This window comes from Leopardus geoffroyi, chromosome A1 (assembly GCF_018350155.1).
Source record: "Leopardus geoffroyi isolate Oge1 chromosome A1, O.geoffroyi_Oge1_pat1.0, whole genome shotgun sequence".
In the NCBI taxonomy this organism is placed as follows: Eukaryota; Metazoa; Chordata; class Mammalia; order Carnivora; family Felidae; genus Leopardus; species Leopardus geoffroyi.
The window spans coordinates 70,217,448-70,235,113 of record NC_059326.1 but is presented as its reverse complement, the minus strand read 5'-3'; the positions used below and the strand labels follow the sequence as shown (position 1 = coordinate 70,235,113).

The 17,666-nt window shown below is 43.5% G+C and overlaps 1 protein-coding gene across 25 annotated transcripts in view; it reads left to right on the top strand.

Moving 5' to 3' along the window:
* DOCK9 (dedicator of cytokinesis 9) overlaps positions 1-17,666 on the top strand; it is a 291,057-nt gene that overhangs the window by 204,468 nt on the left and 68,923 nt on the right. For all 25 annotated transcript variants that reach the window (XM_045444882.1, XM_045444848.1, XM_045444766.1 and 22 more), the window contains exons 24-32: positions 878-993; positions 1,266-1,335; positions 2,147-2,272; positions 3,019-3,090; positions 11,598-11,744; positions 12,159-12,242; positions 12,909-13,020; positions 16,154-16,332; positions 16,577-16,690. In XM_045444882.1, the coding sequence (XP_045300838.1) occupies positions 878-993; positions 1,266-1,335; positions 2,147-2,272; positions 3,019-3,090; positions 11,598-11,744; positions 12,159-12,242; positions 12,909-13,020; positions 16,154-16,332; positions 16,577-16,690 (1,020 nt within the window). The remainder of the gene's footprint in view (positions 1-877; positions 994-1,265; positions 1,336-2,146; positions 2,273-3,018; positions 3,091-11,597; positions 11,745-12,158; positions 12,243-12,908; positions 13,021-16,153; positions 16,333-16,576; positions 16,691-17,666) is intronic.

The window sequence follows — 17,666 nt, the reverse complement described above, 5'->3', positions numbered from 1 at the left end:
AACAGAACAGAACAGAAAAGGGTGCATGTGACCTTCCTCAGTGTTGTGCAGGCTCCCTGTATCACGAAACAGTGATAGCAAGGTGGCGTTTCTCTACGGGAGTTTTATCCAGAATGTGGTTCAAGGGGAACATTTTAAAAAAGGAGAGTAGTTCAAAGAGCACCCGAAGCGTGGGGACAAAATACCAGACATTTGAGAAATGGAATACGAGTTTGTTTGATTTCAGCAAGGAAAATGGAATGGGGACTTCTGAAGTCACTGCTTTGCCAAGTGTCCTTTCTGGTACCTCATGGAGAGCCGTGTGACTTTAAGAAGAGACTTTGTGTCAGTTTTGTATTGCTGCTGTAACAAATGCTACAGATTTGGTGGCTTCCAACAGCACAAATTTATTTTCTTACACCTCCATAGGCTGAGTTCCTTTCTGGAAACTCTGGGGGTGAATCTGTTTCCTTGCCCTTTCCCAGCTTCTGAAGGCTGTCCTCATTCCTTTGCTTGTAATCCCTTCCTCCATCTCAAAGCCAACTGTTTTGCACCTCTGGCCATTCTTTCCTTAGGCACGTCTCCCCTGACCCTCCCCTTCTGCCTCCCTCTTCTGATTATGAAGACCTTTGTGGTGACTTCATGCCCACCTGGATAATCCAGAAGAGTCCCCCCATCTTATGGCCAGCCGATTAGCAGCCCGAATTCCCTTTTGCCCTGTAACATAGTCACAGGTTCTGGGAATTAGGATGTGAACATCTTTGTCCCTTATTCTGCCCGCCAGAGGTTCCCATTGTTTTAGATATACTTCTTCCATCCTTATTTGGAACTGGGTGGAAATTTGTTGGGGTTGGTCTGCTTTTAAGAAGATAACACAAGTGCCATTCCTTGTCTGTAGAGCTTGCATGCAATGGAAGGCCACGTGATGATCGCCTTCTTGCCCACCATCCTGAACCAGCTATTCCGCGTCCTCACCAGAGCGACCCAGGAGGAAGTTGCTGTCAACGTGACACGGTAAGAGAGGCGGAGAGGTGGATACCTTCTCCCCTTTCAGTCTGTCCTCATCTGGGGCACGGTCGTACATATCTGGGATGCTAGTATGTGTTGACCATTATAGTTAAGAAATTTCTTTTGATCCCATGTGTAGGGACCCCATCTAATTCCTCGCTTCCTTGTTTCCTGTGGTGCCAGTAGCATCATCATTGTTCTACTACTACTGTGTAATAATGAAATGTTTTCATTTTCACATTACTATTCATTGCTTTATTCATTCCTGTGGTGTGTAGGGTCATTATTCATGTGGTTGCCCAGTGCCATGAGGAAGGATTGGAGAGCCACTTGAGGTCATATGTTAAGGTATGTAAAATAAACTGTCCCGATCACTTAAATCTGTGGCTCTCCAATTTTCCTTCTAAGGACTCATTTAAAAAAAAAATCTAGTTATTTGGGGGTGCAACTTAATACTTCTGCTTTCTCTTCTATACCTAAAGCCAGTGCTTGTACCTGAACGAGATGAGGTCCAAAGAGGGGCAGCCATTCATTTATTTATTTAATTTTATTTTTTTCAACTACATTTCTCTTAATGGGTTTTGCAAATAATGATGATGTGGAATTTCAAAGAATTTTAAGTCGCTCTAGGAAGGCCTTTGGTATAGCCTGTTGTCGTTTTTCTTTTTCCCAACTACAATCTGCAGTAAAACTGCTTCTCCCAAGATGAGAAGGGTAGCTCTGTCTGCCATCAAATTAGATAACTATGTGGGACAGCAAGAGATGCCATGGGGCTGAGTAGCAGCAAGTTCTTTGTTCGTGTACCACAGTTCCGTAAACAAGCGGCAGTTACCCTTCAGAAAAGTTACACACATGTTCTGTTTAGTCTTAGACATCTCTGTAAATTATGGCTGTGGAACCAGTCCCCCAGGGTCAGGGGACACATTCTTCCAAGTCCTTGGGAGGTCGAGTCGTGGGCTGGAAGACCACTGACCTGAACCAGGTGGTTCCCTAACTGAGGGGTTCCCTGGGGGAACCCCTCCCACCTTCTGTTTCCACACCTTCCTCTCCCCGCTGCACTTGCACCTGGGTCCCTGACCGCCATCCCCCTGGGCCTCCCCTGCTTTCAGCCCACCTCCGATAACTGGGGCATTAAAGTATCTCTCCCTTTTCTTCAAAGTATGCGTACAAGGCTGAGCCGTACGTTGCTTCCGAATACAAGACAGTGCACGAAGAACTGACAAAAGCCATGACCACAATTCTCAAGCCTTCTGCTGACTTCCTCACCAGCAACAAACTACTTAAGGTATGTCGAGGGGCCAGGGTGGCTCTGTGATATGGAAACTGATGAGAGAGAATCCAAAATGCCACAGCCAGGGGGTGCCTGGGTGGCTCAGTGGGTTAAGCGTCCAATTTCTGCTGGGGTCATGATCTCACTGTTCATGAGTTTGAGCCCTGAATCTAGCTCTCTGCTGTCAGCACTAAGCCCCCTTTGGATTCTCTGACCCTCCTCAGCTTGCTTTCTCGCAAAATGCCACAGCCGGATCAGTTCACCTTCCTGGTGTGCTTTTAGAGACCATCACCACCTCCTGAAAAGGGGTAAAGAGTTAGTTCTCGGGGACCAACTTTGCCTGCGTATACTTGGGTTTCTGATGGAGCTGCAAAATATTACCATATTCAAAGTTCCATGGGCTCTTAAATTTTAAGAAGTCCTTATATTCAAATGGGCGGAGGACACTGAGAGATTACAAAGGTGGCATCAGCAGGCGAGGCTCAGCAGAGAGGCCAGATCACAAATCTAATCCAGTGGTGCCTCTTACTGGCTTGTGCCGTGCTGAGCAGATGCACCCAGCTTCCTGGACACGCAAAAGCCAGAAAACAGCTGCCTGCCGCTCACCTCTGGTCCCATAATAATTTATTTATCAAGAGGTTCAGCCCTGCTTTTGAGTTACACCTGTTTTGTGTCTGTAACATTGTCGGCCTAAGGGGGTAAACATCTTACCTTCTAAGTTGTTGTTTTTCTTACCAGCATCCTTTTTTGTTTTTTTTCAGTATTCATGGTTTTTCTTTGACGTTTTGATAAAATCCATGGCTCAGCATTTGATAGAGAACTCCAAAGTTAAGGTATGTCCTTTTGTATCGGGCCTTGTGTGGCGGCTCTTAAGGGAGTCTTTTCATTGGGTTTGTGGCCAACGTTCATTAGCCCTTTCTGTGTGCCAGTTACAGTACTGTTCTAACGGCTTTCCAAGTGAGAAAGCGGTTTATTCCATGTGACAAAGCCATCAGGCTATAATAAAGTTCTACCCTTCATTTTGTAGATGAAGATACTGAGGGCAGAGCGAGTTCCTTACCCAAGGCCACGCTGCCAGCGAATGGAGGGGGCCAGGTTTTGAGACCGGTCTGCCTCCAAAGCTCACTCTCCTGAAGCATGTGTTAAAAAGTCCAAAGTCTTTTCCTTTAAATAGCTCAGAAATCTTCAAGTCTGTTGAAATGAGAGTAATAGTTTATACATTTATTTTAAATGTAATTACCCAGTCTTGAACATTACAGACCTTTCTAAGGAACTAAGCTGAGCGTGTCAGATGCCTGTCCTCTAAGCAATGAATGGACTCTGAGATAACTCAGTCTCCCCCAACCAGCCCTTCTCGCTGAGGTGCCTGGATGTGTGTGACACTCTGGGTCCCTACGTGTCCTCTCTGGACTGATGCCTGTCTGGGTGTGACCGGCTGTTTCTGGCTGTCTGAGGCTAACTGTAGATACATTTTTGTAAGATTCTAATAGGCGAACGCAGTGGCCAAGTCACCGAGTCCCTTTTGAGATGTGCATCCTCTTGGAGTTGCCATAACGACTCCGAATTCTCTCTGCATCGCAATTATGCAGAAGCAGGGCATTGAGCCCATTGAGCCCCATGGAGAGCAGGAGGCCCTGGGGCAGGGAGCTGGTGCCCAGCTTTCTCTCACAGTGAATGAGGGGAGGAGAGGGGAACCACAGGGAGGGAGGGTGAAGTTCTAGGCCACCTGGACCAGGGATCTGGACTCTCAGAGAAAGCCTGGGGAAAGGCTGCTGGATTTTGTCAGGCAGAAGGTTGGCAGCTCAGCACTGAGAGCCACACTTTCCTCTAGTGGAGCAGGCACTAGTGCCTGACCAGGTGGTTTCCTTTTTATTTTTCCCTTTTAATTCCGGTTTTAGTGCCCAGGGAAATGCCAGATGGAAGTGGGCCCTGCTTTCCACAGAGTAATGCACAACTAAATCATGCCAGAATAGCCTGCCAAATAAAAACCTAGCAGATTGTCTGCTTGGCAGTATGCAGCTCAGTGTGTGTGCACGCACACACATGCACACACACATTCATGAATGCACACCCATGCACTTATGCATGCATGCACACGCACACACATGTGTGCACACACGCACACTTGTGCATGCACACACGCATGCATGCACACACGCTCACATATGCACGCATGTGCATGCACACATGCACGCACTCATACACACATTCATGAATGCACACACATGCACTTATGCATGTATGTACGCACGCACACACATGCATGCACATGCTCACATATGCATGCATTGCACACACACACACGCATACACATTCATGAATGCATACACATGCACTTTTGCATGCATGCATGCACACATGCATGCACACACTTACACATGTGTGCGTGCACTCACATATGCACGCATGTACACACGAGTGTGCAGACTCTTACACATACATGCACACACGTGCATACACACACACATGCACACACATGGGCCATTTGGATATAGTACTTTTCTGTTAAAAATGTTGTCATATGCAGGATAGGTTGTTGGCCTTAGTTTGCTTGGGCTTCCATAGCAAGTACCACAGCCTGGGTGGCTTTAACAATAGAAGTTTATTTCTGCACACTTCCAGAGGCTGGGAATCTGACATCAAGTGCACGTCTCCTCTTCTTGTAAGGACATCAGTCTTGTTGGTTAAGGCCCACTTTAATGACCTTATAGTAACTTAATTACCTCTTTAAAGACCCTATCTCCAAATACGGTCAAATTCTAAGAGATTGTGGGTTAGGATTTCAACATATGAATTTTGTTGTTGTTGTTTTTAGAGAGAAAGAGTGGAGGAAGGGCAGAAAGACAGAGAGAGAGAGAGAGAGAGAGAGAGAGAGAGAGAGAGAATATCTTAAGCAGGCTCCATGCTCAGCACAGAATTGGGCACGGGGCTTTGTCTCATGACCTGAGCCAAAATCAAGAGTCGGATGCTTAACTGACTGAGCTACCCAGGTACCCCAACATACAAATTTTAGGGACACAATTCAGTCCATAACAAGGCCCCACTAGATTTTTCATTATTTTTGGTTTCAAATAAATGTAATCACTTCAGAAAGATTGGCGGCTTGATTATATTTAAAACTAGAACTGATTTGTTCAGAAACTATTCATTGAGAGCCCTTATTTATATGGAGGCTCACAGGTTACAAAGTTAAATGTGGTGTGGTTTGTGCCCTCACAAAGTTTAGGTGGGAAAGTGCCCGAATGGACTACAGGAGCGATTGACAAAGAGGTGATGTACACTTCTGAAACACTCACAGAAGCATAAGTACCCAATAACATCTCTTTCCAAGAACTGTAATAGAAAATTAATAGAGTAATTAAATGGCATGTGGTTTTTTCTCAAGGTGCCAAATTAAACCATAGAATCTCAGGGATGGTAGGCGCCTGAAAGCTGCCTCCTGGTCCAGCTCCTCCCATATGTCCCAGAGGTCGAGGTGGAGTATAGACCTGTGAGGTGCCCTGCCCAGGGTCACACAGCTGAGCAGAGCCAAGAACTCGTGCTCGAGTCAGAATCATCCTCTCCCAGATGTTCTGCTGTTTCCAGCCTTATAACCTGATTCTCCCAGCAACTCTGGGAAACAGTTTGTTTTTGGAACTCTTTAGAACAGACTGCTCAAATGCTACCATGCACAACCTTTTCTGTAAGTTAATTATATCTTGGTCCTAAAACAGTATTCAGAGAGTTTTTGGAAGTAGTTTGTTTAAAACTTGTTATCCAGCATAAAAAGAAACACTGGTATCCAAAAGGAGAAAGTTTAACCGTAAGATAATTTACTATAAAAAGAGATTCAAAATACCTGCTTGCCACTTTGGAGAGTTTAACATTTCACTTTTCCTCTGACTTCTTCTGTGTCACCTGATCCATGCTGTTCCTACCCTGAGTCACACATTATTGATCTAGGGACTTCTCACATATTTTGAAGGCTTTATTCATTTTGCTTCGTATCTTAGGAGTAATGAGTTTTATGTGTTTGAATTAGTTATTTTCATGTTCGTCTTTATTTATACCTTAAGAGTTGTATGCCCTAGTCCCTGATCCCAGTGTTCCGAATTTAGGGAACAATTTCATATTCACCGTGCCTGTGCCATTTGTGATTTCCAAAATCATAATCAAATTCCCTCAGAGTTTTTATACTTTTAGACTGATGATTATTAGTATAATCCAATGTGTTTATAATCCTGACCCTAATTTTTTTTGCCCCCATGGGTGAGTCTTTCTTAAAATGCATGACCAGGCACGCATTTGTCTAGTAGGGGTACATGGGCCACAGATTCATGTAAGAGCCAGGTAATGCTTTCACTGGAGCTGAAAGTGCCCTACCCAAAGAATGTTTAGCATCAATCAGCATTTGGAGGCATAGTCTATGTTGAGCTGCAGCCTTCAGTGTGCACTCTTGATGTTAACGGGGTCCTTCCATCTGGTGCATATTTACGTAGAGGGATAAATTTGATGCTGGTAGGCTTGCTTCTAATGCTGCATTCTTGCTGAAGATGGAGGTGGCCCCGTGTGCCCACCTCCCCATCCCAGCCAGTGTCCATAGGTGACACGTGCTTGGAATTGACAATTAGCAGTTTTCAAGGAGAATATAAAACAGACCTCATCAAGGCCCACTAAGGAGTTCCCAGCTCTGAACCCCACTCTGCCTCTGTGCTCGACACATTTTAGGTGATTTCTTTTCTATCACTTATATTTAGCAGCTATAATTTCAGCAGACTCTTTTTGAATTTCCTCTCCTCCCACATTGAATCAAGCCAAATTGCTAGCATTCCACAGGTGTACTTCAAGGAAGTTGGAAAATGTGGCATAGGATAGGATGAGTATATCACCTTAGTTAGGTGTTTAGCCTTCAGCCAGTTTTTTTCTGGCCTAATTGAGCAAGGAAAGAGTGTTTACTTGGAAAGTAGGCAAAGAATGGGATGGTTCCTGTTTTAGATGGGCTGCCTGGACTTCCCCTCAACTGTATTTGTAAACACTGTGAACACATGACGGCAGAATGTACAGAATGTCAGTATCCATACTTACGTACATGAGCGCATGTTTGGAATAGTTGTTTGCTGTGTACAGAGCACTGAGGAGGTCTGCAGGTGGTGTAGATGGTGCATCATCAGCCTTGAAGTTGATGTACTCCTGGGAGAAAGAAGACATTCAGCCGGGAACTGTTAGAGCACAGGGAAGAAGGTGTATGTGTGAGCTCCAAGATGCTAGATCACTGTAGAGATAGAGGCTTCTCCTGGGCCTATAAGGATGCCACATTTAGGGAGAAGAGAATGAGCATGAGGCAGGAGAAAGAGCTGATGCCCAGGTAAGGCCAGGAAAACGAAGTTTATTAGCTAATAGTCTTTTTTAGTACATCTCATTGAGCCATAATGTAGCCTGTAGAAAAGAGTTCTCTAACCCCTAAGAAGTAGACGAACACAGTAAGGAGAAGAGAACCAAACATTTGAATACCGGTGTGACCCCCTTGTACATGAAGCAGTGATTTGGGCGGCAGCCACTGTCGGAGCCCAGACAAGACATGTGGGACGCGGTGGATCCCGTCGCTGGTGTCTGCAGACGTGGCTTATAGCGGTGGGGCTCACAGGGTCCTTCGTAGCACGGCCGAATGTGGCTCATCAAGAAGATCCCACTCAGGCTGGGGGCCGGGTGGCAGGATCTGAGCAGCCAACAGGATGGCACAGAGGTGTCGGGCCCACAGCAGGGTTGGGGGGCACGGGACACAGCATGTCTGCTGGAGGAGGCTGATCTGGTGTGGACAGCTCCTGGGCAGGCAGACCCCACACTGGCAGCAGGTGTCAGAGGAGCAGATGGGGGGTGGCTGGGCTGCTGGGGACGCTGCAGCAGCGCTGAGAGGAAATCCCACAGGAGGACAAGGTCAGGAGTTGGGGTTTTGTTTGGTCTAGAAGTCTCTTAGTGTCTCAGCGTCCTCTCGTCCGAGCTGGCGCTTGAATACCCACCACCCTGGACAGCAGCCCATTATCCTAGATCATTTTCTTCCATTTCGGTGTAGAGTAATCTCTGTAAAAACATCTAATTGCTTTGGTCTTTATCACTTGTTGATGTGTCTTTCCTCACTGTTTTGTTGGCAAATTAGGACTCTTGACAATAGCTGTTTGTCACTGCAAGGAGAGCTCCATTTCAGTCTGCAGAGGCACTGAGTTGACCTCTTATCACCGAGCAGCATTGTTGGTTGGTTGGTATGTTAATCATCCACCATTCATCACCACATTTTCTTTCTTTTTCATAAAAACCTCTTATTGTAGAAATTTTTAAGTAAACATAAAAAGGGAAGAGAATAGTTTGCTGAATCTCATGTCTGAAGCTGTCACTCCCCTTCAACAGTTATATATCCACTTCCACACTTTTTTTAGAGTATTTTAAAAGCAATTACCAAATATTGTATCATTTATTTTTTTAAGATTATTTATTTTTGAGAGAGAATGAGTAGGGAAGGGACACGGGTTGAGAGAGAGAGAGAGAGAGAGAGAGAAAACCCCAAGCAGGCTCCAGGCTGTCAGCGAGCAGCCCCACCTGGGGCTCGATCCCACGAACCATGAGATCATGACCTGAACCGAAATCAAGAGTCAGACCAACTGAGCCACCCAGTTGCCCCTATTTTATCATTTCATCTGTAAAAACTTGAATGTGTTATCTCTAACTGATGAAGCCTTCAAAAAAGATGTAAGCAGTGTACCATTATGACACTCAACAAAGTCAGCGACATTTCTTCATTATCATCTGACACCCTGTCTGTATTCACTTTTCCCCAGGTGTCTCTGAAATGTCATTTTACAGTTGGCTGGTCTGAGTCAGGATCTAAACATAGTCTGCACATTGCATGTGGTTGATATGTCTCTGAAGTCTCCTGGATTTTCAAACTGTTCCTTGTCATTTGTTTGCTTTTTAATGCAGTGTTTTTGTTGAAGAAAGTGGGCCATTTGTCCTGCAGAATTTCCCACACTATAACCTCGCAGTGTTATGTGACATGGGCCTTTGTCCCCTGTGGTTCCTGTAAACTTGTAGTGATGTTGAGGCTCAATTCAATTTAGGTTCGATTTGCTCTTTAGCAAGGATACTTCATAATTGGTGCTACTGCATCATATCGGGGGGCATTCAGTGTCTGGTTGTCCCATTCTGAGTTTTGATAACAGTGACTAATAGGTTAAGAGGTGCCCATACATTATTGAGTTCCCTGTTCACTTTTAATGGTTTAAGCAGCCATTGACTGAGACCCGTTATGAAGGCCTCAGCAATCTCTTGAGAGACCTTTATTCAGGAGTAGGCAGCTTGGGTGTCAGGCAGTCAGGCCTGGTGGCTCAAGTTGGCCTGGCTTGGAGTCCAGGAAGCTGATCATTTACTGAGGCTGACACCTCAGGATATAGAGTTATTGGCTGTACATATGGAAGAAAATCCCTTTGGAATTTCTAATTTTACTGTTCTGTTTTGGAAGGAAAGTACACTTGAAATACTTACTATTATTACTTGATCCTTCCCTCACTGGATTCTTGAGTTTAAAGAAGTTTACAAAGATTGTCTTATTATTGGTTTGAGAATTAAGATTATTATAAAGCTATTGATATTTCAAAATTCACAATAGATTCTGGGATTTAATGCATAAAATAATGCATGCTTTCATGTCAGAAATACCTAGATTTCTAGTTTTAGAAAATACTGTTTCTTTGGTTTGGCTGCTGCAGAAAACCACAAAATAATGGCTTAAGTAAGACAAAAGTTTCATTTTTCTCTTTTGGAAATTTATTAGCCAGTAGGCAGCTCTGAGAGTGGGGGAGATTGTCCCCCCAAGGTCGTTCAGGGACTCAAGCTCCTGTCCAATTATCCAGCCCAGGTGTTAACCTCATCTGCATGATTGAAGCGCTGGCCCTCATTCCAGACAGTGGTAAAGAAGACTTGGAAGGCAAGCAACCCCTTTTATGGACATGGCTGAGAAAGCACACAGTCTTTCTATTACAGCCCATTGGCCAGAACTCAGTCACATGGCCCTTCTCTGGCCTCAAGTTAGGCTGGGAAATGTAGTCGCTAGCTGGGCAGCAGCATGCTGGAGGGGTTCCTCCATTAAGAGGGAGAAGGAAAGGAGGGATACTGGAGTTCAGGTAGTACTTACTGAGTCTCTCTAAGCTTTAGTTTTCTCATTTGTAAAATGGGGATGAAAATACACCCCAGTTGTGACTTTTAGAATCACACGCATGAGTGGATAAATGTCATGGAACATCTAATTCAGTCCCTTCACATTTCAGGCTCTTAGTAAATTGTTCCATTTATTGGACACGTGGGTGGGGAACCAAAGCATCAAAGAGCAGAAAGAACACAGGCCTTGGACTCATGGTAGATCTGGGTTTGAATCTTTGTTACTTGTTAGTTGTGTGACTAAAGACTCATTTACCTGGCCTCTCTAACCATCTGTAAAATGAGGGTTAAAACTTACAAGAATTGAATGAAAAAGCACATAAAAATATGTACTAGCGTGATGCCTGATGGGTAGAAGGTACACAGTCCGTGATAGGTAGTTGCTGAGATCTGTGTATAATTTTGTAGGTAAGCATTCCTGATGGGGAAGAATTGTTATGTAAAGTTACTTTGAAGAGGACTGTTTCTTTTTCTTTTTCAATATTTATTTATTATTTTGAGAGAGTGAGAGAGAATTCATGAGTGTGCACACAAGCAGGGGAAGGGCAGAGAGAGAGGGAGAGAGAGAATCTCAAGCAGGCTCCTCACTGTCAGTACAGAGCCTGACTTGGAGCTCGATCTCTCGAATCATGAGATCATGACCTGAGCAGAAATCAGGGGTCAGATGCTTAACAGACTGAGCCACCCAGGTGCCCCTGAAAAGGACTGTTTCTAAGCAGAGTCAGCTGGTGACATACAGTCTCTGATCTGTTTATTTTCAGTTTGAATACTTGAAGCTTAAACCTGAGCCATTATTTTCTAAAGAGATCTCTGAGAGGTATAGGTATTCGAGCCACCAAAAGTACTCAGTAAAAATGCAGCTCTGAAGAGAATTTCTGGGAGTAGAGGCACATCTCCACATTTTTAGAAGTACCTCCAAGGGGATCTTCATCACCCCAAAGTTTAGGATCTCCAGTCTAATCCACAGCGCTTTATGAAGTATTAGAATACCTGTATACAGTATTTTGAGAGAAGAAAGAATAATTTCTCTTATCTAATTTTAGATAAAGAAGATTTGAGCTCTGGGTTTTTTAAAATGGACTCAGGAATGAGATTTTTTTTCCCCAGAGGGTTGCAACTTTAGAAATAATTAGTGTTTGCTCTAAATTCTTTTTAGTTATTGCGAAACCAGAGGTTCCCCGCATCTTATCACCATGCTGTGGAAACTGTTGTGAATATGCTGACGCCACACATCACTCAGAAGTTTCGAGATAACCCAGAGGCATCTAAACATGCAAACCACAGTCTTGCTGTGTTCATCAAGGTGAGGGCAGAAGGGCACAGGGCGTCAAGTGGCTAAAATGTTCATTCTAGCAGTGACCAATATATGGTAGGTGCTCAGTAGATGTCAATGGTATGTTTTTATGCTAAAGGATAAACTTATTAACAGTAAATGCTGATTTCAACCCAACTTTTTTTTTTTTTTTTTTTTTTTTTAGAGAGAGTAACAGAGAGCAAGCAGGGGAGGGGCAGAGAGAGAGGGAGAGAGAGAGAATCCTAAGCAGGCTCCATGCTCAGCACAGAGCCCAGCTTGGGGCTCCGATCTCATGACCTGAGCTGAAATCAAGATTCAGATACTCAACCCACTGAGCCACCCAGGCGCCCCTCAACCCAACTTAAAAAAAAAAAAAAAAGTTGGTGCCTAAATACTTACCTTTCTGGGATGTTTTCTCCACAGAGATGTTTCACCTTCATGGACAGGGGCTTCGTCTTTAAACAGATCAACAACTACATCAGCTGCTTTGCTCCTGGAGACCCGAAGGTAGCTTGTGTGTTACAGGCTGCTCTTACAGACATCCAGAAACCCACCTGTTTCTCTGGGCTCACATGACAATTTTCTTTCAGTCCCGCCAGAGGCACTATTGTCCCCTCTTTTGGAGTTACTGTCTAGTACTAACTAGTACTGGTATTAATGTGTGGGGTATTAGGAATACAGTAATTCTGAATATAAAATACATATACGTCTTGATTTTCTCATAAATATCCAAGATGACTTCTCCACTGCAAAATTAAAAGTGTAAGGGTTGGAAATTATAGTTTACTTAACAAAGTAATGGAAGTAAGCACATAGACTTTGTCTAGAATTATCTGTCTCTTCCCTAGTGTGTCTATTTTAAAGCTCTGCCTTACTCATTTTTTAATGGTGTTAAGTCTGTGTCTATAATTATAAGCTGCCTTAAATCCTTTTTTGAAGTAGGAGAAGCATAAAGAATAAATGTCCTAAGAGTCAGTGGAGGACATTGTTTAATGAAATACATTCCCAGTTTTCAAACAAATCCCTACAGCCATTCTAAAATCTGTAACATAGCATAGAACATGCGGTTTTAAGAGGGTCGTGAAGCTAAAGACTGGGTGTATGATTTCTAACAGGTTTTTAGGGTGCTGTGTATTTGGTGAGGTATTTATCTTTGACCATTGTTTCCTGCAGACTCTCTTTGAATACAAGTTTGAATTTCTCCGTGTGGTGTGCAATCATGAACACTATATACCTTTGAATCTCCCCATGCCATTCGGAAAAGGCAGGATCCAAAGATACCAAGGTAATCTATCTCTACATACATTAATCTGAGTCTTTTCACAAAAAGAGCCATCCATTTTTAATAAGAAAAGAGAATGGACTCAAATGTGACCTTGGAATTTTCTAATTTTTTTTTTATTGATGAGTTCATTTTTTTCTTGTTAAATTTCCATTAAAAAAAAAAAAACTATTGGTAAAGCGTTGTGTGGGAACTTACTCGTCAGCAAACTTACTAGACTGCAGGTCATGTCGGTGAGGCCCTATTTCGCTGAAAAATTCCTTTGCTTAAATAAAAATCCATTTTACTTAACTGTAGTTTATTTTTTGATTTGTTTCACTTTTCCTTTTTTCTTATGAATTAGCTTTTCTTTCACCAACTGTGGAGTCAAATGACACTCCTGTAGGTAGGTGTGGGTGTGACCGCTTGCTTTCTTGCATTTTCCTCCTTCAAAAGAAAGAGAATGCAAGTCATTGCCGAGATGCTTACGTATGCTCTCCATTTCGGCGGTTCCCATATGCTATTTGGATTAGTTCTCAAATTCACGGTAAACCAGTGGATTTACTCTCACCGCGGCTAAGATATTGCTGTAACACCCCAGGGGTGGGCATCTGGGTTTTTGCTCCTGGGGTCCCTAGGTCCTCTAGGATACCTCTTTAAGAAGTCATACAAACAAAAAGCCCTGCTTTACTCCAGAAATGTCCTGTTCTGCCATTTTCATAGTCCTTGTCCGTAGTGGTGGCAGGGACCTGAATCAGGAGCCACACGGCTTTTCACATGCGTTTTACGTTTGCATGTTGAGTCTTTAACTGTCATGTATCTTAAAGTTCGAAGAGAGGAAACTCATCAAGATTTCTTTGTCTTCACTAAGCCAAACGAAAATAGTCTGTCAAGTCTGTCAAGTGGTATTACTGAGTTTAGTGTCTTGTGTGTGCTGGGGATGACTTATACTAAAAGGGAGAAAAAGCAGAAGGATGTCCCCAAACTATTAATGACACCTAAATCAACAGCCTCGGGAACTCAGAAACACACAAAAGCATTCATTCAGACACATAAATGTCTTTCCCCAAGACAGACTTGGACTGCCTTTTAAGGAGCAAGCAGGGGGATCGGGGCCCTGGTGTGGGCATTCATGCATTCAACAAATATTTAGCTGGCACCAAGGGTGGCTAGGGTACCCATGACTTTGGGATGCAGTCATGGACTAGGGGGATGAAAATGCCTGGCTGTTTTACCGAAGTGAAATATGTGGCATGTTAGTGATGAGCGCTAAGGAGAGAAAACTAAAGCAAGGAGGCGGGGGGGGGGGGGTGGTATGAAATGGGCAGGGGGGCATCTGAGAGAGGGTGGCCAGGAAAAGCCTCACTGTGAAAGGTGACTTTGGGGTGATAATTGGCAAAAAGCTGGGTGAGGCGGGGGTGAGCATCCTGGGTCAAGGGTCAGGTGCCCAGCAGACTCAGACAAGTTCTTAGTAGATTGTCAGAGTATTTGGGACCAAGAGGGGCTACCCTGGCAGGTGGATGTGGGTCACCTACAGATAATATACCTTATGACACTGATAGGAGTCCATGTTTTGAGCATTCTCCTTCCTTTCCCTTCTCACCTGTTTACCCCTTCTCTGTACAGATGCACGCACACATATGCAGTTAAACCCACAGCTTTCTCCTAAGGGTTTTATGTGAATTCAAGCTATGAACTGTCATTTGAGTAAACAGAGCTTAAAACAGTAGTAAACAGTGGACATGATTATTCTGGAAAGTTGGATACTTTTTCCCTGGCCTTCTGCATAGGACTTGGGTCGGTATTTTGGATAGGTTTAGAAGTAACTAATATGGAATCAAAGTCAAAGAAGGGGTCTATAGATTTTCCTCTAATAATGGATTCAATATAAGAATTGAGATTCTAGCTACAGCTTACTGAAAGGTGTATTTCAACTTGAGAGTGATGTGTAGTCGCCTTTTTAATTTTTTTTTTTATTTTAATGTTTATTTTTAAGAGAGAGACAGAGTGAGCAGGGGAGGGGCAGAAAGAGAGGGAGACACAGAATCTGAAGCAGGCTCCAGGCTCTGAGCTGTCAGCACAGAGCCCGATGCGGGGCTCGAACTCACGGACTATGAGATCATGACCTGAGCCGAAGTCGGCCACCCAACCGACTGAGCCCCCAGGTGCCCCTGAGTTGCTTTTATTTACCCTCCTTCAGTAGATTTCACATTTCCTTCTATTTGTTCTCCATAAGAGATACCAGTTTTATCACTTACCTTGCTGATGAGTTACTAGTTTAGCTTGGTGCTTTGTGTATTTCAGTTTTAGTTTATATTAGTTTTTTAAACTTACTTATAGAGGTGTAGAAGTACTGAGTAAATTTTTAAAAATTCTATGTTAAGGAAGTTCTTCATTCAGTGATAGCAGAATAAATAGGTTATATGCTAACATGTTCTTTTTAAACACATTGGGTTTTAATGAGAGCATATAGGCTTTAATGACCAGAAAATGGATTGATGAACTCAAGTAGTAAAGAACAAATATTTTAATAGACTATGTGTATTTATTCTTTCTTTAGTGACATGTTTGTTAGGTACAAATTACTTCTCCATAATATCAGACAATAACTTTATTTTCTATTTCACATCGATAACCAAATTTCATTTGTAGTATAACATGTTGTGTATTCCAAAAATTAGTACTAAAACTATTCACTTAATATTTATGCAAGATGTAACATCTTCTAAAATCAAAGTCCAGTACAATTATCTGTATTTAAATTTTGTTTAAGAGTTTGATGTGATAACTAGAGCAATATGTTTTTTTTTAAGTTAATTTATCTTTGAGAGGGAGGGAGAGACAGAGAGGGCAAGTAGGGGAGGGACAGAGAGAGAAGGAGATAGAGAATACGAAACAGTCTCCTGGCTCTGAGCTGTCAGCACAGAGACCGACCAGGGCTCGATCTCACAAACTGTGAGATCATGACCTGAGCCACCCAGGAGCCCCAGGAATTAGAGCAGTATTTTAGATAATCAACCTTTTCCCGAGTGAAGTTAAGTTTAATCATCTGTTGACACACAGGGTGGGCTAAATGCAGAGGGTGGGTTTGGCTTCTGTTTTATTCAAAGTGCATTATAGCCTCTGGAACTAAAGCAGTTTCTGTCCCTCATTTCAGATCTCCAGCTTGACTACTCATTAACAGACGAGTTCTGTAGAAACCACTTCTTGGTGGGGCTGTTGCTGAGGGAGGTGGGGACCGCCCTCCAAGAGTTTAGGGAGGTCCGACTGATTGCCATCAGCGTGCTCAAGAACCTGCTGATAAAGCATTCTTTTGATGACAGATATGCTTCGAGGGTGAGTGGACCCCAGTGGAAGGAAATATGGATTGGTAAAATGTCCTTCATTTTAAGTATTACAGAGAAAGTAACCAATTAGAAAATTAGCGGTAACCTCACTAAGACCCTTCGCTGTTTACACAGTAAAATCTAATAGTCTTCATAGCAAGGATCCGAATACAGGAGGTGGCCACTGCCAGCTTGGTCCATCGTGAAATTCTCAGAGCCTTGGGGTAAATTTACACTGTGTGCCTTTGTTTCAGAGCCATCAAGCAAGGATAGCCACTCTCTACCTGCCTCTGTTTGGTCTGCTAATCGAGAACGTGCAACGGATCAACGTGAGGGATGTGTCACCCTTCCCCGTGAACCCCGGCAGTGTACGTAAGCACATACATCTAGATACAGTCTGCATTCGTCCCTGTGGCTGCCCTAACCAAGTCACACGAACCGGGTGGCCAAAAACAACAGAATTTCATTCTTTCACAGTCAGGAGGCCAGAAGTCCGAAATCAAGGTATCCGCAGGATTGGTCCTTTCTGGAGGCCCCGTGTGAAATGTCTGTTCCATGCCTCTCTCACAGCTTCCGGTGGTTGCCCCAAATCCTTGTGTTCTTTGGCTTGTGGCCACGTTGTTACAGTCTCAGCCTCCGCCTTCACAGGGCCTCCCCCCTGGCGTGTATCTGGGTCTCTGATGTCCTCTTGTTTTCTCATAAGAACACAGTAATTGGATGTAGGCCTCCTAATCCAGGATGACTTCATTTTACCTTCCATCTTCACCACATCTACAAATAAGGTCACATTCCGAGGTTCTGGGCGGGTATGAATTTGCAGGGGACACATCCATTCTTTTTTTTTTTTTTTTTCCCTCCACCCAAACCATAATAGTCCATAGTACTCTGGTTTAATTGCATTTCTGGCTAAGATGGAGCCAGTCTATTAACCTTCAACTGTTAGGTTGAAAATCATTATTCAAACCATGCTTTCCTACTGGACCATATCTTGTAAGATATAAGGACCTTCACTGTGTATTCAACAAAAATTTATAGGGAGAGGAGGTTAAAAGAAAAATGCATAGTTCCAACCTGTGTACTATGAGAGCTCAGGGCTAGTAGCCCTAATTCTGATAGTAACATGCTAACAAGTCGTGGAAAAGCCACGTCTTGGGGCTAGAGTTTCTCAGTGTCTGTAAAATTAGAAAGTCAGACTAGATGTCAGGGAGGCCAACCTGAGTGATACAAGGCCCCACCTCCAAGAACAGGCATCTTAATTTATATTATCCTCATGCAGTCATTGGAAGATGTATTGGAAATTAAGTTGATTGAAGGATGATCCCAGAGACGATCTCAAAATGTTTG